We start from the raw sequence: 24,336 nt of genomic DNA, 5'->3' as shown, positions 1-24,336 counted from the left end.
TGTGGCAGGAGGACAAGGCCCTGCCTTCACGGGGCTCCTGTTCTTATGGGGAGGATGTGTCAGAGAAGGTGACATCCTAGCTTCTCTGAGGAGCTGCTGCCTCATGGGGTCTGAGTGACATGAAGGTGGGGGCCACACAGTCACCTGGGGGAGGGAGTCTGAGGCAGAGTGTCCTAAGGAAGGAGCTGACCTGGCAGGTTGGAGGAACGACAGGAGGACCAGCATGTCTAAGGAAAGTGAGCAGGGGGATGGGAGGGAGCTGGTCTCCAGGCAATGGGCAGGGGACCAGAAGTGGGATGGAAACCTTGGATGGTCCAGAGCAGAGAAGGGATATGGTCTGTGTGGGAGTTAAGAGTCCTCTGATGGTCACTGGAGGGGGCGACAGCAGAAGCAGTTACAAGGTTTAGTAAAGCTGAGGAGACAGCAGCGTGAGCTTAAGCTAGGATGTCAGTTTTTAGAGCTGCTGTAACAAAACACCGCAAACTGGGTGATTTAAAACAACAGAAGTTTGTTGTTTCCCTGTTCTGGAGGCTACGGGTCCCAAATCCAGGTGCTGGCAGGGCCATGCTCTCTCTGAAGACTCCAGAGGGGAGAATCCTTCCCTCCAGTCTCTGGTGTTCATCTGCTTCCCTTGGTGTTCCTTGGCTTCTAGCTGCAGCACTGTGGTTTCTGCCTCTGATATTACGTGGCCATTGTCCCTGTGTCTGTATGGGTCTCTTCTCATAAGGACATCAGTATTACTGGATGTAGGGTCACCCTGTTCCAGTATGACCTCATCTTAACTTGATTACCTCTGCAAAGAGCCTGTATCTCAATAAGGTCATATCCACAGATGTCATGTTTAGGTCTTGAACATACTTTTGGGGGCTACTGTTCAATCCACAACTCCTACGCTAGGTTGGTGGTGGACTGGAGATAAATGAGAATATTTCAGGCTTACTGGTTGGTTGATGCTTCAGTCTTGGCTTGTTTGCCTCTGGGCCTCAGCAACAGTGTCCTAAACCCTTGTCTGTTCCACAGGCCCCTGGCCAGATCCCTCACTTATCAAGTGAAGTTCTACTCCGGGAAAGATTATTAAAATGCAGGACCTCTACCTCCCTAGAAGTAGTTCCCTGTGTAGATTCTCCACTCCCCTAGGAATGTGGGGCTCAGATTTCTCAAACATGTTGTTGTTTAGTTGCTCAGTCATGTCTGACTCTTTGCAACCCCATGGACTGTAGCCCACCCGGCTACTCTGTCCATGGGATTTACCAGGAAAGAATACTGGAGTGGCCTGCCATTTATTATGTTAATGGTCTCCATCTTTAACACATGAGCACACATTTCTTTCATATCCCCCAGCACCTAACACAGGGTTTGGCAGAGAACACAACGCTCAGTTCTGTGTCAAGCTGAACTGAACTAGATTTGTCCACAAGAATTTCAAACCTAATGATAACTTTCTTACAAAAATCATAACTTAAGATCGTTTACTTCTCTTGATTAGCATTTATATTAGATTAGTATTACCAAGGAGAAGGCAATGGCAACCCACTCCCATACTCTCCCCTGGAAAATCCCATGGGTGGGGGAGCCTGGTAGGCTGTAGTCCATGGGGTCGCTACTAGTAGGACACGACTAAGCGACTTCACTTTCACTTTTCACTTTTATGCATTGGAAAAGGAAATGGCAACCCACTCCAATGATCTTGCCTGGAGAATCCCAGGGATGGGGGAGCCTGGTGGGCTGCCATCTATGGGGTCGCACAGAGTCAGACACGACTGAAGTGACTTAGCAGCAGCAGCAGCAGTAGTATTACCAAATGCAAATACATTCTTTTCAGTGTTTTTTTTTTTTAATTTTAGGGTGAAATGGGGCAAAAGGGGCCTTACACTGAGTTCCTAAAATCCAGAATAGATTCTGGTTCCCTTTCAAAGAAGACTGAGGAGTCTGAACCATCTTCCAAGTCTCCAGACCAGCCTCAAGAGTCTTCCACACCCTCAGTGAAAGATGCGGCCCCAGAGGACCATGATGTAAGTTTCTCATCTTGCAACATGCCCTGGCCTGTCTGCTCTTGGAGGCCTCGTGGGCCTTTGGTCTGCTCCGGTTATATATACACAGGTCCTCCTTGACATCCAAACCCAGGAGCCTGGATGATCCTGATAAGTGTTCAGATTAGTCCCTCACATTCCACACTCAGGAATCACTCTCTGAAATTCAGGAGCCACATAGATTTTGATCACATGCTGCCCCCTGCTACCCAGATTCACCTTACTCCAACTTGCTGTGTGAGCTTAGTTTACTGTAGTTGGCTAGTATTTTGAGACTCAGTTATGTTTTATGTTTCCATCATTGAATGACAAAATAAAAGATTAAGAGCTAAACGTTAGTTCCATATCATTCTGTGTTATTTTGAACAAGCTTCTGCATTTATACTTGAATAGGGTATGTTGTGCTTGTGTTGAGAGTCGTGATTGACTTTAAGCAAAGCCACCCAACCATGAATAACCTCATGCAGATGATGTTTTCTTATTTCTAATAGATTCCTAGGAGTGGGATGGCTGGGTCCAAGCATAAATGCATATGTGGTTTGTCTAGATATTTCCACACACTTCTCTTTAGAAGATGGGCTATCTTTCACTCTTGCTAGCATATGAGTTTTGTGTGTGTCCCCACATTTTTGCAATAAAGTTACTTTTGAACTTCTGATATTCAGGAATCGATTACTTAATATTTTATCTCTCACTGCCATTTTTCCCCTCACAGACTGAGGATATACTGGTTAAACTACCCCTAGAGGACCATTCAAAGGGACAAGTTGGTTGCAAGACCTACAAGAATTACTTCACAGCCAGTGCTCACTGGTTTATCATCATTTTCCTTATTCTAGTGAACATTGCAGCTCAGGTAAATAAAGAGACATTTTTTGGTATGCCCTCAGCTTGGTGTTTACGTATTATTTATACTTTATTTATGTTATCACTATTCTCAATATGTATATGAAGAGATTTATCTCAAAGAATTGGCTTATTCAGTTGTGGGATCTAGCTGGGTGAATGTGAAATCAGGAAAGCAGGCCTGAAGGCTGGAACCTCAGGCAGGAGCTATGCTGCTGTCTTGAGGCAGAATTTCTTCCTCCTCCAAGAAGCCTCAGGTTTTGCTCTTCAGGCCTCTGACTGACTGGATGAGGCCATCACAGTCTTGGGGGTGATCTCCTCTACTTCAGTTCTCATGATGGATGTGAACCACATTTGCAAAATACCTTCATGGCAATGTCAAGACCGGTGTTTGAATCATTGGAGACTGGCCTGGCCAAGCTGACATAGAAAACTGACCATCACAGTACCTATTAAGTTTCTTTGATTTGAATAACTCCAACATTTACACTATTATTACTATATTTGCAGTCCATCTGGATTTGCATTGAAAAGCATTTTTTGTGGGGAGCTGAATAAGTGAGCTTTACTGGTGTTGTGTATACATGACAGAGAGCTTCTAGGAAAAGAACAATGTCTTTTGGAGATATTAAAATATAGCGTGCCCTCCCCTGACCTGTGGCCATCTGGGGTGAGGGGCTTGGCGCAGACCTGAGCCAGAAGGACCGCCTCCGTGTCCTGGAGCCTTCCCCTCCCCCATCCTGTGAGCGGGGTGGGACTCAGTGACGTCAGTGTCTGAGTGACTGTGTTTCCTGCTCCAGGTCGCCTACGCCCTGCAGGACTGGTGGCTTCAAGACTGGTGAGTGATTCTTGGTCTAACCCAAAGTGCTGAAAGTCTATGGGAAGCCCCGCTTCCCACAGAATCAGCGGGAGAGGTGGAGCTTGTTCAGTCTCCTCTTCTGACCCTCACATAGTTTCCCTGAAGAAAAAGTTCCTGTTGGGGGAATATGACCCTCCCATGGTCTCTCCCTATGTCTGACCCTCAGTAGCTTCCTCGCAGACAGTTTTGAAAACTGAAACTCATGATTCAAGTTGAATTTTTATAAGGTGGAGGAACACCTGGCCCCATGAGCTGGGAATCATTTTCCAGCATAAACCATGTCTCCTAAATTGAGGTTAAATTTTTGTCTTTACCTAATTCTATCTATTGCATTTTTTTCTCTTCCCTATTCCATAGGGCGGATGAACATGACGTCAGTGTTAATAGAAATGAAACGACGATTGATCTGAACTGGTACATAGCAGTTTATTCAGGTAAAGTGGAATCTTCTACTCTATTATACAGGAGTGTGAAATGCTTTCAGTTAGCTTGTGTGAGCAACTAGGGCTTCCAGGAGTAATTCAGTAATGTCTTAACAGATTAAGTCTGAGTTGCATTTACTCTGTGAATTAATTGGAATGATTATTTTTAAAATTGACTAGAAGAAAGAGATTGAATGAAGACTTTTTAAAAAATTTATTTTATTGACATATAGTTGATTTAGTATAGTTTTGTTGATTTCTCCTGTACAGCAGTGATTCAGTTTCATATATATAGAATGATATATATGTATATATGAATATATATGTGCTTATATATTTTTCATATTATATGCCATTAAGGTTTGTTACAGACTATGGAATACCATTCCCTGTGCTATGCAGTAGGATCTTGTTATCCACTCTCTGTATAATAGTTTGCATCTGCTCACCCCAGATGCCCAGTCCACCCCTCTCCTACCCTTCTTCCCCTTGGCAACCACAGATCTGCTCTCTCTGTGGGTCTGTTTCTGTTTTGTAGATAAGTTTATTTGTATCATATTTTAGATTCCACATGTAAGTGATAGATGTTTGTCTTTCTCTTTCTGATTTACTTCACTTAGTTTGATAATCTCTAGGCCCATTCATGTTGCTGCAAGTTTCATGCTGCATTATTTCATTCTTTTTTATGGCGGATCAGTATTCCATTATGTGTGTGTGTGTGTATACCACATCGTCTTTATCCATTTATCTGTTGATGAATATTGAGATTGTGTCTATGTCTTGACTACTGTAAATAGTAATGCAGTGAACACAGGGTTGATGTATCATTTCAAATTAGTTTTCTTTGGATATATGCCCAGGAGTGGAATTGCAGGATCATATGACAACTTTACACTTGGACATCACCAGATGGTCAATACCAAAATCAGACTGATTTTATTTTTTGCAGCCAAAAATGAAGAAGCTCTATACAGTCAGTAAAATTAAGACTGGGAGCTGACTGTGGCTCAGGTCATAAACTCCTTATTGCCAACTTCAGACTTAAAATGAAGAAAGTAGGGAAAACAACTAGACCATTCAGGTATGACTTAAATCAAATCCCTTGCAATTATATAGTGGAAGTGAGAAATAGATTCAAGGGATTAGATCTGATAGAGTGCCTAAAGAACTATGGACGGAGGTTCATGACATTATACAGGAGGCAGGGATCAAGACTATCCCCAAGAAAAAGAAATGAAAAAGGCAAACTGGTTGTCTTATGAGGCCTTACAAATAGCTCTGAAAAAAAGAGATGTGAAAGGCAAAGGAGAAAAGGAAAGATATACCCATTAGAATGTGGAGTTTCAAAGAATCACAAGGAGAGATAAGAAAGCCTTCCACAGTGATCAGTGCAAAGAAATAGAGGAAAACAGTAGAATGGGAAAGACTAGAGATCTCTTCAGGAAAATTAGATACCACAGGAACATTTCATGCAAAGATGGGCACAAGGAAGGACAGAAATGATATGGACCTAACAGAAGCAGAAGATATTAAGAAGAGGTGGCAAGAATACACAGAAGAACTGTACAAAAAAGATCTTCATGACCCAGATAATCATGATCACTCACCTAGAGCCAGACATCCTGGAATGCAAAGGCAACTGGCCCTTAGGAAGCATCACTATGAACAAAGCTAGTGGAGGTGATGAAATTCCAGTTGATCTATTTCCAATCCTAAAAGATGATGCTGTGAAAGTGCTGCACTTAGTATGCCAGCAAACTTGGAAAACTCAGCAGTGGCCACAGGACTGGAAGAGGGCAGTTTTCATTCCAATCCCAAAGAAAGGCAGTGTCAAAGAATTCTTGAACTGTTGCACAGTTGCACTCATCTCACATGCTAGTAAAGTAATGCTCAAAATTCTCCAAGCTAGGCTTCAATAGCACATGAACCATGAACTTCCAGATGTCCAAGCTGGATTTAGAAAAGGCAGAGGAACCAGAGATCAGATTGCCAACATCCATTGGATCATTGAAAAAGCCAGAGAGTTCCAGAAAAACATCTACTTCTGCTTTATTGACTATGCCAAAGCCGTTGACTGTGTGGATCACAACAAACTGTAAAAAATTCTTAAACAGATGAGAATACCAGACCACCTGCTCTGCCTCCTAAGAAAGCTGTATGCAGGTCAGGAAGCAACAGTTAGAACTGGACATGGAACAACAGACTGATTCCAATTCAGGAAAAGAGTACATCAAGGCTGTATGTTGTCATCCTGCTTATTTAAGTTATAAGCAGAGTACATCATGGGAAATGCTGTGCTGGATGAAGCCCAAGCTGGAATCAAAATTTCTGGGAGAAATATCAATAACCTCAGATATGTAGATGACAACACCCTTATGGCAGAAAGTAAAGAACTAAAGAGCCTCTTGATGAAAGTGAAAGTGGAGAGTGAAAAAGTTTGCTTAAAACTCAACATTCAGAAAACTAAGATCATGGCATCCGGTCCCATCACTTCATGGCAAATAGATGGGGAAACAGTGGAAACAGTGCCAGATTATTTTTTGGGGCTCCAAAATCACTGCAGATGTTGTCATTAGCTATGAAATTAAAAGATGCTTGCTCCTTGGAAGAAAAGTTATGACCAACCTAGACAGCATATTTAAAAGCAGAGACATTACTTTGCCAACAAAGGTCCATCTCGTCAAAGCTATGGATTTTCCAGTAGTCATGTATGGATGTGAGAGTTGGACTATAGAGAAAGCTGAGCACTGAAGAATTGATGTTTTTGAACTGTGGTGTTGGAGAAGACTCTTGAGAGTTCCTTGGACTGCAAGGAGATCCAACCAGTCCATCCTTAAGGTAATCAGTCCTGGGTGTTCATTTGAAGGACTGATGTTGAAGCAGAAACTCCAATAATTTGACCACATGATGCAAATAACTAATTCATTTGAAAAGACCCTGATGCTGGCAAAGATTGAAGGCAGGAGGAGACAGGGATGACAGAGAATAAGATGTTTGGATGGTATCACTGACTCAATGGACGTGAGTTTGAGTAAACTCCCTAAGTTGGTGATGGACATGGAGGCCTGGCGTTCTGCAGTCCATAGTGTCTGAAAGAGTTGGACATGACTGAACACCTGAACTGAACTGAAGGCAACTTTATTTTTAGCTTTTTGAAGACCCTCCACTGTTTGCCACAGTGATTGCCTCAGTTTACATTCCTACCAACAGTGTACATATGTTCCCTTTTCACCACACCCTCTTTAACATCTGTTATTTGTATTTTTCAATGATGGTCATTATGACTGATGTTGAGTGATACCTTATCGTAGTTTTGCTTTTCATTTCATAACTAACAATGATAAGCATATTTGTATATACCTGTTGTCATATATTGGAGAAGGAAATGGCAACCCACTCCAATGTTCTTGCCTGGAGAATCCCAGGGATGGGGTCGCACAGAGTCGGACACGACTGAAGTGACTTAGCAGCAGCAGCAGTTGTCATATATCTGTGTGTGTCTTCTTTGGAAAAATGTCTATTTATGTCATCTGTCCATTTTTTGAGCAGGTTTGGTTTTTTTGATCATTGTATAAGCTGTTTTTAGATTTTGAAAATTAAGCCTTTGTCAATCGCATCATTTTCAAAGATTTTTTTCTCAGTCTGTAGGTTGTCTTTCCATTTTTTTTTATGGTTTCCTTTGCTGTACAGAAGCTTATAAGTTTGATTAGGTCCCATTTCTTTATTTTTGCTTTTATTTCTATCGCCTTGGGAGACTGATCTAAGAAATCATTGGTACAATTTATGTGAGAGGAAGTTTTACCTGTGTTCTCTTCTAGGAGTCTTATGGTGTCATGTCATATTTATGTCTTTAAGCCATTTGGAGTTTATTTTTATGTATGGTGTGAGAGTCGTTTTAACTTCAGTGATTTACATACAGCTGTCCAACTTTCCCAAAACTACTTACTGAAGATATTGTCTTTTATAATATACATTGTATATAATATACAAGTCTTGCCTCTTCCATTGACGATTAACTTTAACAGGTGTTGAAGGTGTATGCATTTATTTCTCGGCTCTCTATTCCATTTATTCATAGTCAATTTTTGTGCCAAAACCACACCATTTTGATTACTATAGCTTTGTACTATCATCTGAAGTCTGGGAGGGCTATGACCCCTGCTTTGTTCTTTCTCCTCAGGATTGCTTTGGCAGCTCTAGGTTTCTTGTGGTTCCATATAAATTTTAGCTGTATTTGTTATAGTTTCATGAAAAATTTCATGGATAATTTGATAGGGATCTTGTTAAATCTATAGATTGCTTTGGGTAGTATGGCCATTCTAACAGTATTAACAGTATTAATTCTTCCAATCCAAGAGCATGGGATATCTTTCCATTTCTTTTGGATCATGTTCAGCTTCTTCTTTTAATGTTTTATAAATCTTTCACCTCCTTGGTCATGTTTATTCCTGGGTATTTTAAGTTTTTCAATGTGATTTTTATTTGTTTTTACATTCTTTTTATAATGTTTCATTATGAGTATAAAAAAAATAACTTGGTTCACTGTGTCAATCTTGTATCCTTCTGCCTTGCTAAATTCATTTACCAGTTCTATTAGTTTTTGTGTGGAGTCTTTACAGTTTTATATATATATTATCATCTGCATATAGTGATAATTTTACCTCTCCCCTCCAAATGTGGATAACTTTGATTTCTTTTTCTTAAATTATGGCTGTAGCTAGGACTTCAAGTACTATGTTGCATAGACTTGGTGAGAGTGGGCATCCTTGTCTTCCTCCAAATTTTTAACAGGAAGGCTTTCAGCTTTTCACCATTGAGTTTTATACTGGCCGTGTGCTTTGTCATAAATGGGCTTCCCTGGTGGCTCAGATGGTAAAGAATCTGCCTGCAATGCAGAAAACCCAGGTTTGATCTCTGGGTTGGGGAGATTCCCTGGAGAAGGGAATAGCTACCCACTCCAGTATTCTTGCCTGGAAAAATCCATGGACAGAGGAGCCTAGCGATCTGCATACAGTCCATGAAGTTGTAGAGTTGGACATGAATGAAAGACTTATACTTTCACTTTGTCATAAACAGTTTTCATCTTGTTGAGATTTACTTCCTCTGTGCTTACTTTCATAAGAGTTTTTATCATGAATGGGTGTTAAATTTAATCAAATGCTTTTTCTGTATTTAAGATGATCATGTGGTTTTTGTGTTTTCTTTTGTTGATATGATGTACCATATCAATTAATTTGTAATTTGTATATGTTAAACCATACTTATAACCCTGGGATAAATCCAATTTAATTATAGTGCATGATTTTTTTATGTGTTGTTGGATTCAGTTTGCTAATAATTTGTTGAGAATTTTTACATTTCTGTATTCATCAAGGATATTGTCCTATGATTTTCATTTTTGGTAGTATCTTTGTCTGGTTTTGGTATCAGGATGATGGTGGCTTTATGGAATGTCTTTGGGAATATTCCCTTCACTTCAGTCTTTTGAAAGAATTTGAGAAGAATTGGTATAAGCTCTTCCTTTTTTGTTGGGTAAAGTTCACCTGTGAAGTCATCTGGTCCTGCACTTTTGTGTGTAGGGAGTTTTTTTTTTTTTTTTAATTACAGATTCTATTTCATTTCTAATGATCAGTCTGCTCTACTTTTCTATATCTTCTTGGTTCAGTTTTGATGTGCTGTATGTGTCTAGAAACTTGTCCATTTCTCATAGGTTGTCCAGTTTGTTAGTAAATACAGTTCACGGTTTATTTGTGTATCTGTAGAATCATTTGTTACTTATCCTCTTTGATTTATATTTTGTTTATTTGGGTTCTCTCCTTTTATTCTTGGTAAGTCTAACCAGAGGCTTGCCAATTTTGTTTACCCTTTCAGAGAACCAGCTCTTGGTTTTATCGATTTTTTTTTCTATTTTTTACATATTTATTTCCTCTCTGATATTTATTATGTCCATCCTTCTGCTGATTTTAGGTTTTGTTCTTCTTTTTCTAATTCTTTTAGGTGGTAGGTTAGGTTGTTTATTTGAGGTTTTTCTTGTTCCTTGAAGAAGACCTATGTTACTATGAACTTCCCTCTAAGACCTGCTTTTGCTGCACTCTATAGATTTTGTATGGCTGTGTTTTTATTGTCATTTGTATTTTTAAATTTCCTCCTTGATTTAATGGTTAATTCATTTTTTTTTTAAAGTAACATGTTTTTTGTCTGTGTGCACTCAGTTGCTCAGCTGTGTCGACTCTTTGTGATCCCATGGACTATAGCCTACCAGGTTACTCGGTCCATGGGATTTTCCAGACAAGGAGTGGGTTGCCATTTCCTACTCCAGGGAATTTTCCCGACCCAAGTATTGAACCCACATCTCTTGCATCAGTAGGAGGATTCTTTATCACTGCACCACCTGGAAAATCCCACATGTTGTTTAGTTTCCATTGAAAGGTTGTTGCTGAACCATGGAAAAGAGGCTGGGATTCTTGGCCTCCAGAGGAGAAGAATTCAATCTGGGGCCAGAGACGAGGCTGGATTGCTCAGAGCTTTGTGTAATAAAGCTTTATTAAAGTATAAAGGAGATAGAGAAAGCTTCTGACATAGGCATCAGAAGAGGGCAGAAAGAGTACCCCCTTGCTAGTGTTAGCCATGGAGTTATATACTCTCTAATTAGTTATTACAGTGAATCAAAAGAATATCTGGAGGTTGTAAAGACCTCACTAGACCTACTCCCATAATTTACATTTTAAGATAATAGGATTAGCCAGAAGGTTTTTTCCAGAGACTGTCCTCAAGCAGGATACATTCAGTTCAGTTCAGTTGCTCAGTCGTGTCCGACTCTTTGTGACCCCATGAATCGCAGCACGCCAGGCCGCCCTGTCCATCACCAACTCCCAGAGTTTACTCAAACTCATGCCCATTGAGTTGGTGATGCCATCCAGCCATCTCATCCTCTGTTGTCCCCTTCTCCTCCTGCCCCCAATCCCTCCCAGCATCAGGGTCTTTTCCAATGAGTCAACTCTTCGCATCAGGTGGCCAAAGTACTGGAGTTTCAGCTTCAGCATCAGTCCTTCCAATGAACACCCAGGACTGATCTCCTTTAGGATGGACTGGTTGGATCTCTTTGCAGTCCAAGGGACTTTCAAGAGTCTTCTCCAACACCACAGTTCAAAAGCATCAATTTTTCGGCACTCAGCTTTCTCTATAGTCCAACTCTCACATCCATACATGACCACAGGAAAAACCATAGCCTTGACCAGACGGACCTTTGTTGGCAAAGTAATGTCTCTGCTTTCTAACATGCTACCTAGGTTGGTCATAACTTTCCTTCCAAGGAGTAAGTGTCTTTTAATTTCATGGCTGCAGTCACCATCCGCAGTAATTTTGGAGCCCCCCAAAAATAAAGTCTGACACTATTTCCACTGTCTCACCATCTATTTCCCATGAGGTGATGGGACCAGATGCCATGATCTTAGTTTTCTGAATGTTAAACTTTAAGCCAACTTTTTCACTCTCCTCTTTCACTTTCATCAAGAGGCTTTTTAGTTCCTCTTCAGTCTCTGCCATAAGGGTGGTGTCATCTGCATATCTGAGGTTACTGATATTTCTCCCAGCAATCTTGATTCCAGCTTGTGCTTCTTCCAGCCCCACATTTCTCATGATGTACTCTGCATATAAGTTAAATAAGCAGGGTGACAATATACAGCCTTGACGTACTCCTTTTCCTATTGTTATATAATCCTAAGGAATGTAGAGGGACAAAAAAGTTTGTCCTTTCTTCCTCCTTGAGAATTTCAGACCCCTCTCTCCTTGGGGACCCCTGGACTTCTTATCAATCTGCCTAGGAATTGACTCTCTCACCATGTAATCATTCTTTCCTTATTTTTCTGTGGTTGATTTTTAGTTTAATGCATTCATGGTCAGAAAGGATGCTTGAAATAATTTCTGTCCTCTTAAATTTGTTGAGACTTGTTTTGTGTCATAGTATGAGTCCATTCGAGAGAATGGTCCATCTACACTTGAAAAGGAGGAATATTCTGGGGGGGTTTTGTGATGTGATTTGTATGTGATGTCCTGAAAATACCTAGTAAGTCTGATTTTTCTATTGTTCATTTAAGATCTCTGTTGCTTGATTCTCTGTCTAGAAGATTTGTCAGTAGATGTGAGTGAGGTGTTAAATTCTCCTACTATTATTGCATCCCCATCAATTTCTCCTTTATGTCTATCAGCATTTGTTCTATGTATTTGGATGTTCCTATATTGGGTGCATATATGTTGACAAGTGTACTATCTTCCTATAGTGTCCTTCTATATCTTTCTGTATAATCTTTGTTTTAAAGTCTATTTTGTCTGAGTATTATTGCCTCCACTTTCTTGTTATTTCATGAAATATCTATTTCTATCCCCTCACTTTCAATCTATGTGCGTCCTTTGCCCTGAAGCAGGTCTCGTATAAGCAGTGTATTGTATGCTCTTATTATTTTTATTCAGTATGCCACTTTGTGTCTTTTGTGTGTTTAGTTCTTTGACATTTAAGGTAATTTTTTATATGTATATATTTATCACCAATTAAACTTTGTTTTCCTCTTGATTTTTATTTCTTCTTTGTTCCTTTTGTTTTTTTCTCTTCTGGCTTTGATGATTTTCTTTTGTATTATGCTTCTGTTCTCTTCTTGACTTTTGTGAATCTACTGTATGTTTTTGATTTATGGTTACCCTCTTTTTCAATTACGTTAACGTTTTCCTTTATCTACTTGCTTTAAACTGGTAGTCGTATAAGCTTAGGGCTTCTCTGGTAGCTCAGTGGTAAAGAATCCATCTGCCAATGCAAGAGACAAGGTTTCTGTTCTTGGGCTGGGAAGATCCCCTGGAGAAGGAAATGACAACCTACTCCAGTATTCTTGCCTAGAAAGTCCCATGGATAGAGGAGCCTGGTAGATTGTAATCAATAGGGTCACAAGAGTTGAACATGACTTAGCAACTTAGCAACATGACTTAATAACAACATATACGCTTAAACACATTCTGAAAAAAAAAAATCTGCATTTTCTTACTCTCCTGTCCCATTTTATGATTTTGATGTGCCTCATACATCTTAATGTTTATCCTTTTGCTGTTCATTGTGGTTATTATCACTTTCACAGAAAAACATTTTTAATCTGTGTGTTGGCTTATGTAAGTGGTTTGCTGTCCAACTGTGATATTCTCTTCCCCATGGATTCTTGCTTCTTTTCTATTTAGAGAAGATCTTTTAGTATATGGTGGGAGGCTTCCCTGATAACTCAGTTGGTAAAGAATCTGCCCACAATGCAGGAGACCCTGATTCAATTCCTGAGTTTGGAAGATTCACTGGAGAAGGGATAGGCTACTCACTCCAGTATTCTTGGACTTCCCTTTGACACAGCTGGTAAAGAATCTGCCTGCAGTGCGGGAGATCTGGGTTCAATCCCTAGGTTGGGAAGATCTCCTGGAGAAGGGAAAGGCTACCCACTCCAGTATTCTGGCCTGGAGAATTCCGTGGACTGTAGTCCACAGGATCACAAAGAGTTGGACATGACTGAGCAACTTTCACTGTCACTTTTAGTGTATCCTTTAGGACAGGTTTAGTGTTGCTGTATTCTTTTGGTTTTGCTTGTCTGAGAACATTTACCTCTCATTCTATTCTAAATGCTCATCTTGCTGGATAGAGCATGCTAGGTTGCATATTTTTTTTTCCCTTTCAGGACCTTGAATATATCTTGCCATTCCCTTCTTACCTGCAACTTTTCTGTAGAAATAACAGCTAATAGCCTTGGCCCCACTGGGGGCGTGGTGTGGGTGGGATTCCTTTGTAATTAACTTTTGTTTTTCTCTTGCTGCCTTTGAATCTTCTCTTTAACTTCTGCCATTTTAATTATATATGTCTTGGTTTAGGTCTGTTCACGCTCATCTCGTTTGGGACCCTCTGCTTCTGTACTGGCATATCTGTTTCCTTCTTTAGATTTGGAACGTTTTCTGCCATAGTGTCTTCAAATACATTTTAATCCTTTTTTTTTTTTTTTCTCTTTCTTCTCCTTCAGGAATTTCTATTATGCCTAGATTAGCATGCTTTATGTTATCAAATAGGTCTCTTATATTGCATTCATTTTTATTTATTTATTTATTTTTTCATTTGTCTATCTGTCTGCTGTTCTGATTGGGTGATTTCCAGTAATCTGCCTTTCAGATCACATATTCATTTTGTACATTATTCAGTCTACTATTTATTGCCTTAAAGTCAATTTTTGTTTGGTACCAAGACATACCTCACTTTTAAATTGTGGGACATGTTGTAAATAGTAAGATTTGATATTCAGAGAAGGAAAGATGACTGCATTTTATCATTTTCTTTCTTCTCAGTTTTATTAGAACATGTAATTGAATTAGGAAAGCCTGAAATTGTAGCTTACACTGAATGTTTTCCCCATGTGGTTTCTATTTAACTATGAGGGACATAGTGATTTTTAAATTCTTTATAAATGTATCTTGTGATTGTATTAAACTCTTATAGAATCTATTATATGTATAAATTTACTCTATATTGTATATGAATTTATACATAAATTGTATTTACAGAATAAAATACATAACTCACTTATAAAGTGTTTGCTGTGCTTTAGGATGATTGAGGAAAAAGAAGAGATCTTGTGCTGAGTGATGTTTCTTTATTTCAGGTTTAAATGTATTTACCATCCTTTTCGGCATCACAAGATCACTGTTGTTATTCCACATCCTTGTTAATTCTTCACAAACTTTGCACAGCAAAATGGTAGAGTCCATTTTGAGATCTCTGGTATTGTTCTTCGATAGAAACTCAATAGGTAAGTCAGACACTAAGTTTTCTCAGTAGAAATGGTTGTTAACAAACCCATTTGGTGCCTTATTATAGCTTATGTTTGAAAATGGGGGAGATGCTTGGAAGAAAATCACTGTGTGTATTGATCCATTTTCTATAAAAAACTGATATTTTCCCTCCTACCAGAGAAAATCTGAATATAGAAGCATATAAGCTTTTATTCCAATTTGCGCTTGTGAAAAATAAATGTTCACTTTGCAGGATGATTTAGGAACCCATTTGTTGCCTGGCATACAAAACACCATACATTTGATGGAAATGTATTTCAATGTTGTTGACTACTTGAGTTAGTGGTTGTGAGGTGGATGAACCTATAGCCTGTTAATACAGAGTGAAATAAGAAAGAAGGATAAAAACAAATATTGTATATTAATGCATATATATGGAATCTAGAAAAATGGTACTGATGAATCTATTTGCAGGAAAGGAGTGGAGACTCAGATGTAGAAAATGGACTTCTGGACACAGCAGGGGAAGGAGAGTAGCACTGACACAGATACACTATCATGTGTAAAATAGACAGCTGGTGGGAAATTGATATAGACCACTAGGAGCCCAACCTGGAACTTTGTGATAACCTAGAGGGGTGGAATGGGGAGAGGGGAGGGAGGCTCCAGAGGAAGGAGATATATGTATAATTATGGCTAACTCACCTTGTTGTATGACAGAAACCAGTACAACATTGTGGAACAATTTTCCTCTAATTAAAAAATAAATTAAAAAAAATAAAATGTTGGCTGTGTTACGTGGTGTTAAGCTCAGATGATAAAGAATCCACCTGCAATGTGGGAGACCTGGGTTCGAACCCTCATTTGGGAAGATCCCCTGGAGGAGGGCATGGCAACACACTTCAGTATTCTTGCCTGGAGAATCCCCATGGACAGAGGAGCCCAGTGGGCTGCAGTCCATGGGGTCGCAAAGAGTCAGACACGACTGAGCGACTAAGCACAGCCCACAAGCCAAGTTATTCTTTAGGAAGGACCTTCTTACAAGGAGTTTCTCTCCATGAGACAGGCTGTGTGTTTCTTTCTTTCATTTCCCATCCATTTTTGGAATCACAGCACTTCTGGCATGTGCTGACACTTTGAGGTTTACCTAAAATGGCAATGATAAATTAATTAGAAGATTGATGAAATGTAAATATCCTCGTCAATGAAATTAACCCTATAGTTTTAGAGTGGATTTTGGTGACATGTAAGAAGAGGCTTTGTGGTACATAGCAGGTGGATGCTCAGTAGTAAGTTTCTCAATATGAGTGTCCCTGCAGGTTTCCCGGTGGTTGATGTCTCCACTCTGTGTTTTTCACCTATCCTATTTTGGAAGGTAGCCTCCATACTGGGTTTCTTTGAGGTGTTAGTTCATCAGTGCACATGCCCACTTTATCTAGTTGGTTAGATTTTTTGTGAGGCTCAGGTGGCTTTGTTTATGCAAGTAATAATTGACAGGGCCTGTTAAGGGAGGTGGGCTGGAGGTCGGACAGAAGTAGCCTTGGCCTAGTCATCAGCTAGCCACAGGACTGTAGGCCTAAAAAGGTGGACACTATTGGGCAGGCAGATCTCAAGGCAGGATGTTGTCTGCCTTGATTTAAAAGTGTGGACTCTCTGTACATCTGTGTCTCTTTTTCTGTTTTGGATATAGGGTTATCGTTACCATCTTTCTAAATTCCATATATATGTGTTAGTATACTGTATTGGTCTTTATCTTTCTGGCTTACTTCACTCTGTATAATGGGCTCCAGTTTCATCCATCTCATTAAATCCATGGCTGATTCATGTCAATGTATGACAAAAACCACTACAATATTGTAAAGTAATTAGCCTCCAACTAATAAAAAATTAAATGGGAAAAAGAAAAAGTGTGGACTCTGGAGCCAAATGCTTGGGTTCAGTACTGGTGCTAGTTGCTGATAGTAATAACTTTTTATAGTGATGTTAATATATATGTGTTTGTAACTTCAATTCTCTGTCTCTTGGTTTTCTTATCTGTAAAATGAGGAGTCTATTCACACCTAACTGATCTTAATGTTGTGGGCATTGTTGTGCTCAGTCACTTAGTCGTGTGCAACTCTTTGCGACCCCATGAACTATAGCCCACCAGGCTCCTCTGTCCATGGAATTTTCTAGGCAAGAATACTGGGATGGGTTGCCATTTCTGACTCCAGGGCGTCTTTCTGACCCAGGGATCAAACCTGCATCTCTTGCATCTCCTGCATTGGCAGTCAGATTCTTTACCACTGTGCCAAGTTCGTTAATACATTCACAGTGCTTAGCACATGGTTGGTGCCTAATGAGCCTTAGTGACAATGGTGACATGGTGTCTAGGAACTTCATCTCCTGTGAAATAGAGATGCTGCTCTTCCTGTTTTACAAGAGTGTTGTGAAGATTAAGTAAGAATGTTGAGAGCAACGTCTTGTGTAGATTTATTCAGTGCATGTTGTTTTTGGTTCAGGCACTGTGAGGAGCACAGGATGGTAAGATGCAGTGGCCCACACAGATCTCATCGTATTAGGAAGTTAGAACAAGGAAGTGACTGGAGGAGCCCATACTATTATGGCTGTGAAGTTGCTCCACTTTGCCTGTTAATGTGAAAACTACACTTGTAAAGATGGGAGCATTAAAAGGAACTGAATTTCTGTTATCTCAGCTTCTGAGGTCTCATGACCACAGTTAGCCAGGTTCTTCATGTTCAAGACCTATAGGCTTCTTTTTTTTTTTTTTTTGTTCCATTTATTTTTATTAGTTAGAGGCTAATTACTTTATAATATTGTAGTGGTTTTTGCTATAGACACTTAATTCATTTATTATTCAAGAATTTGGGACCAAGTTTAAATCTTCAAGTTCACTGTTGTTAAAGCAGCAAGCACACTAATGTTTATCTTGCTTCCCCCTCTATATCTATTAGCAGGACTTCATTCCTTCAAGAAAATTCAAGCCCAAATAAGTACCACAAAGATAAGCCTAGTTTGCCCAAAAGGTTTGGGGTCAATCAATTACCTACTCATTTAGTGGTAGATTAAATTGAACTCTTTCCTATCTTTTGTTTTCAAAAGTATAATTTGTAATACATAATTTAGGGTGGACTTTGTTTCTGGTATGTGATGTCATGAAGAGAAAACCACATATATTAGTTCACTGGAAGCTGTTTCATGGAACCATAAAGTTCTGTTGTCTGTCAATCAAGCTTCCAAGTTCTGTTTTCTGTCAGTCAAAGAAATAAAATTGCCAAAATTCTGCTGTCTGTCAATAAAGGAGACAAAATTGCCAACACCTAATACATTTCCCTGGGATTTAATGTGCATTGAAGATGAATCTTAGGAGGGTCAAATATTTGATACCTAATTGTTTTACTTTATAAACTACAGGCCCTTAAGAGGTAAAAGGGAGGAATGCCAATTTTTAAATGTTAGTCTTGACATAGCCCTGTGAATGGAAGGAAAATAAATACCTATTTCAAAATGAAGAGTCATCAGTGTTACTAGAAAACTGTTTTTCCTTGATTTAAGATTAAGTGAATACTTGTGAGACAAATAGTCAGATTAACAAAAGGTATAAAAGGCAGGACCTGTGTAACCTAGACAATTAGTGGTTTATCTTACAAGATCAGCTAGTTCTATTAACAAATTGTCCAATGTTTTAGACCCAGTGAGTAGATTTCACTCCTACAATGGGAAATGCTTAAAACTGAAGGAGGTTTAATTCCTTTTGGTGCCAAATTTTCTAACCACTCCCATCTCCCTTCACAAAGCAACTGTAGGAGTTTCATGCTTAATTGGCCTGGTTTTCAGGTATGTCTTCTCTTGATTCTTGCTGTATCCAATGACTGCTTTCTAGATGAGATTAAGGTTTGAAGTCTTAGGTACTAAAATGAGTACCTTACAGATTTTGGATAAACATTGAGTATTTTTGAAAATATACCTCATGTTTTCTCTTCCCTTAATTGTTATGTACATTTTTTTAAAATTTGATGTCAGATAAGAGATGAAACATTGCTTGTCATCTGTATACATTTAAAATCTATTAATGGACATGGAGTTGGGATGAAGGCGGAGATTTTCCAATGTCTCAGTTCTGCTAGAACAGAGCTTTGTAATAGCTGTGCCAGTCACTTCACTGGCACAGTCAAGATCCTCTTGACAGAAGCACAGTTATCTTAAGCAGCACTGATTCAGAGTGGTGTGTGTGTGTGAGAGAGAAAGGCTCCTTTTGAATTAGACTGTCACACTGGAATAAGATCCCTATCAATAGATTCTATTAAAGAGTTGTGAAATTTAAAGTTTGAAAATTAAGCAGCAAATAAAAATGACTCTAGACTTTACCCAGACTAAATTGAATGGTTTTTATTTTTCAATAGTGGTTTTGAACCACTATGTCATGTGGGATCCATGTGACCCTTGGTAAAGAAAACAGACTTTGGAGTCAGCTCTTCTGAATGTGAGTCCCATCCCAGCCACCGAGAGACAGACCTTTGTCAAGTTTAACCTCTGTTGACCTCAACTCTTTCTGTAGAGTAGAGATAATAGTACAGTAATATTCTCAACATTTTTGTGTGTGAGAATGAGGAGAATTAATACATGTAAAGCATTTAAAGAAATGCATAGCAAATACCTGGCATTAACTGATTTTTTGATTAAGTGACCTGGTGAAACGTTATGGATTTTTTGGTCTTTTTCTTCTATAAAATCCAAATTAATATTATAAATTTTATAGAACAATTGGGAATGGGAAACGATGTGTGTGATTTCCCAGATGCAAGGAAAAGTGAACAAGTGACTAAGACCAATAAGCCACAAAAAAGCCACAGTATGTTTTATGTTTGTTTGCTTGTTTTGTCTTTGTTTCTGTTTTCATCAGGGCTTTGCTTCACTCATGAGTTCATTTTAATTTGGTTTCACAGGGAGAGCTTAATTTTGCATATAAGCACCAAACATCTGGTTTACTTTTTGCTTGAAAATGATAAGGCAAAAGTTTCTTACAGGCCTATTGTGTAATAGACAGCTGGAAATTTTATAAAGTTATAAGTTCTATTTAAAAGGAACATTGGAATTATTCCAGGGAAGTGGATGTACTTTTTAAGAGTAGCAGGAACTTACTATATTTTTAAAAAAAGGTTATAACGGGTCAAAATGTAGAATGCCTATGTATTCAGCTTTTTCAAAAAGTATGCAAAATGAAAAATGTCACAAGTGAAAATTAAAGTTGACCTAAGGCAGTTTTAGATTGTCAAGGCTTCAAATTTTATTGCAGGATGTTTTTAGAGACATTCTGTGGCTTGTTCAGTCCGGTTAAATCCAGGCAGTCTTTCTGCATTTCTAACACACGGACAATCTGATACTTTAAAACTTCCTATTATGCAAAATATGGTTAAAGCAACCTGGGATAAAAATGAGATTCCTGGTCAGTTCTTATAAACTATAGATTATATTTTTAAAGCTGTTAAAGGTATAACAAATGCAACAGAATAAATACAACTCTCCTATAAATACTGCCCAATTAGCATTAGTAAACTAACCATGTAAATGTTGTAACTTACCATTTGGGATATATAATGGCATTGAGGAAGGTGAAGAAATGCGTAGTTTTGGGTAGACAGACCTGAGTGAAAACAGCACTTACTCAATGAACACCTGGCTGTCAGGTAGCTGTGTGTGTTAGGCAGGGAGCATCTACTCGTCCTGAGTCTTGCATTCAGCCTCAATCATGTCTGAAAGACCTGAAGCTATGAAATGCAATGATTCTGTCATCCTGTAGAACTCGCTTATAAATATTTAATGAAAAAGAAAACCAAAAATAGTTTGTAAAACGTCAGAGGATTTTTGTGATAGTAGTTTCCATATACCATCTAATGTTTCAGAGATCTGCTGCATGACAGAGGTTTCAAATTTTCGCAGTTATAATTCTCCCAAAGATAGGAGCTACAGACTGCATTTTGCCCTGAAGGGCATTAGAGGTGCACTGCGCCAGGAAAAATACCCCTCTTGGAGACAAAGTGCATGTACTTTTTAGGAGTGCATTCCTGTGACAGGAGGAGTCAAGTGACAGGTGGTGTCCTGTTCCCCCAGAATCAGCATTTCTCACCTGGTCCACGTCTCTCATGGCCACCCCAGTTCTTGTGGTTCATGGTTTAAGAATCCCCCCAAATCATAAAACAATGCATATGGGCATTTTCCAGTGGACATGCTCCATGGCTTTTATCAGAGATCCTGCTCAGTGACAATCTTCCAAACGTGCAGTCTTTAGGATATATTGTTTTCATGGATTCTGAGAAGGGAAATAAAATCAATGATGATAAATTATCTTTTAGTCATTAAGAAATATTTCTGTTTTCCTAAAAAAAAAAATTTCTGTTTTCCTGCCTACATCCTTCTGGTCTTCTTGGATGCTTAAGCATGAGTCTGTGTTTGTCCCACCTGCTGTACCTCTAAAAATAACAATTTATTACCCCTGTAGTAAGCTTACAACTTGGAAATGGCAGGAATCCATAATTTTTCAAAATGTAAGGTGCTATAAACTTTTTTAAGGAAAAAAAATATTGGAGAGTTTGTAACTATATTTATTTAAAAATTAGTGTAACAATTGGGATTAACTTAAGTATTTTGTAGTTGTTTACCAGTTTGTCACTTGGTAGGTATCTCAGGTGGGATGGACATAAAGGAGGAAACTTCCTCAAATCCACCAATCTTTCTTGATACTGCCACAAGAGTCCCCCCACCAATTCTTTTAAAAAATAATGCCTCAATTTCAATTCCCCACTAGCAGTCATTTGGTATTTTTATTTCTCTAGGTATCATCCTATTTTCTCTTTCTTTACCACAGACATTGGCATATTTCATATGACTCTGTAATATATTAAATATATATATATATGTACTTTAAAAATATTGTTTTGATTTGTTCATGAATTCTGTCTCTTAAAGGGCGTGACTGGGGAAATGAGTAATTTCTCATATCCTGTTCTTTCAGGAAGAATTTTAAATCGTTTCTGCAAAGACATCGGGCGTATGGATGACTTACTGCCCCTGACATTTCAAGATTTAATTCAGGTAACAAAGCAGTCCTGTCAGAGCTCTCACAGGGAATAGTAAAGTGCTGTTTTTCAAGGCCTTTTCACACTGGCTAAGGGTGGGCTTCAGTCTGGCAATGTGCTTCTTTACCTTCAGTAAAGATCATGGTTGTGAGAGAAAGGAGTGGTTGTGATTGGGAGGCTGAGTTAACATTAGTAACTCCTGGGGCAGGAGTGGCTACACAGTTATGTCAAGGTTGGTCTGAAGCAGCGGGACATGCTGGGCAAGTGGTTCTACCTCTGCCTTCCAGGTGTCTGGGGTGGATTCCCTTTACTGTGAGCACATTTCGTAACAGAAACAAGCACCTCTCATAGAGAGATAGCTTAGATGAGCTAAATTATGCATTCTATTACCACAAAGGACACATATTTACTGCAACTTTTTTGTTTTGTTTTGAATAAAGCCAGGTGTAATTACTTAGAAAGATATGTAATAATACGGTGAAAATAATACCTTTACCAGGACAGTAGAGAGGAGTTGTTGAAGATACAAAGCCTTTAAAGGCAAGTGCATCTAAGCCAATAATGTGAGCATGGGATCAAAGTCATCTCAGAAATTTTGTTTTTGTAGGTAACTTTTCACATGTTGAGTGCTGTAACTTAAGGTATTTAAGCAAACAAACAACCCTACAGAAATATCTTCTATCCAGATGTTATCAAACCAGGTCCCACTGCTCACTGCTTACAAGATCAGTACTCATAAATGTTAGTAGGAAGAATAATTGCCTTTAACCCGAATGCCAGCAATTGGGAGATGGGGAGATGGTGGACTCAGTGTCCCCCAAAAACTACCTCTGAAGAGTCTGCTCAACCATGAAAGTTTTTAAAGGGAAAAAAGGAAGTAATTACAGGTGATCAGGGAGATGGAGGTCAGAGTCATCAACGTCCCCCACTGTGTGCAGGTTTGTCGACTTCTCATGCTCTTTCTTCAGATGCTATCTTGTTCACAAATTAGTGAAGGGGAAGCTAGGGAAGAGATCAAGTTATCCTTCAATTAATCATTCTTCATTTCCACTGTGATCCATGGAAAGAATCAACACATTAAGCAAGGTATTGTGTGATCAGGGCTTCCCTGGTGGCTCAGATGGTAAAGAATCCACCTGCAATAAAGCAGGCCTGGGTTTGATCCATGAGTTGGGAAGATCTCCTGGAGGAGGGAATGGCAAACCCCTCTGGTAGTCTTGCCTTGAGAATCCTCATGGACAAAAGAGCCTGGTGGGCTACAGTCCATGGGGTCACAAAGAGCTGGACACAACTGAGTGACTAAGCACAGCACATTGTGTGACTGAAAGACCTGCAGGTTGTGCTAAGCCCAAAGATACATAGAATACAGGGGTATCCGGTTTAAGATTAAGACAAAGAGTGCATCCTACAGAGAACTCTTTCCTGTCAAAAGATGATTACACTGCCTTTGTTTTGTCTGTGAACTTGAGGTCGTAAAGAATGATTTGGGGTCACTTCAGCTCTCATCTCATTCAGTGCTGTTGCTCACGTGGGATGTTTCTCCTGTTGCTTAATTCTTTTTACTTTTCAGTGATTAAGCTTGTGGGGACTTTTTCGTTTCCAAGTATTAATTGTGGAAATGAAATGCATTTATCAAAAGTTGCATATAGAAAACATGCAGCAATGATTATCTGACTGCAGACCACATAGCCTGTGGGCAAAGTTTTCTCCTGTTTACTAATGTGAACTAAGTTGAGACTTGGAGGCAGAGTGCTTTTACTGCACAGATATCTGATTGTTTTCTCCTCTGCAAGCTTATTTTCTAAATGTGTCATGTGGGTTTATGTTGGTCCTTTAATGGACCGGAACCTGATGGTCCGGAGTCGACAATGAGAGAGTGAAAGAAGGAAAGAGGCTAGCATTCCCTGGGTTACGCAGCCAACTTCCGCACTCCAGCGAATCAGCCAGAAATAGATAGAGATAGAAAAAAAAAAAGAAAGAAAGACACAGGGACCAAAGCTCTGATGGAGCAAAGGTGTTTTAATCAACATGGCGTGCACATATATACTGTCTTACAAGATAGTTATTCTCAGCAAAGATAAAGATTAAAATTCCAGATTTACAAAACATAAGATGATCCCTATCAAAGAGAGAGTTGCAAACAATCACCTTTTACCGTATGGCTCATAAAAAGGAAGAGGGTACTTATCACTATAATGAGAAATGCCTGGATTCCTCAGCCCCAGGGAAAGGCATGCCTCTCCTCTTATCTGTGAATATTCAGGAATTAATAAGGGCCAGAGGGTTCCTGACAGATCCCAAAT

The 24,336-nt window shown here is 39.2% G+C and overlaps 1 protein-coding gene across 1 annotated transcript in view; it reads left to right on the top strand.

The window, feature by feature from the left end:
* Positions 1 to 24,336, top strand: part of LOC133049362 (ATP-binding cassette sub-family C member 4-like) — a 109,241-nt gene that overhangs the window by 49,388 nt on the left and 35,517 nt on the right. The window contains exons 15-20 of the mRNA XM_061133339.1: positions 1,845 to 2,012; positions 2,746 to 2,886; positions 3,677 to 3,714; positions 4,093 to 4,169; positions 14,828 to 14,974; positions 21,970 to 22,049. Coding sequence (XP_060989322.1) covers positions 1,845 to 2,012; positions 2,746 to 2,886; positions 3,677 to 3,714; positions 4,093 to 4,169; positions 14,828 to 14,974; positions 21,970 to 22,049 — 651 coding nt within the window. The remainder of the gene's footprint in view (positions 1 to 1,844; positions 2,013 to 2,745; positions 2,887 to 3,676; positions 3,715 to 4,092; positions 4,170 to 14,827; positions 14,975 to 21,969; positions 22,050 to 24,336) is intronic.

Source organism: Dama dama, chromosome 30 (genome assembly GCF_033118175.1).
Source record: "Dama dama isolate Ldn47 chromosome 30, ASM3311817v1, whole genome shotgun sequence".
In the NCBI taxonomy this organism is placed as follows: domain Eukaryota; kingdom Metazoa; phylum Chordata; class Mammalia; order Artiodactyla; family Cervidae; genus Dama; species Dama dama.
The sequence above is the reverse complement of the archived record's forward strand: the minus strand, read 5'-3'. Positions and strand labels throughout refer to the sequence as shown.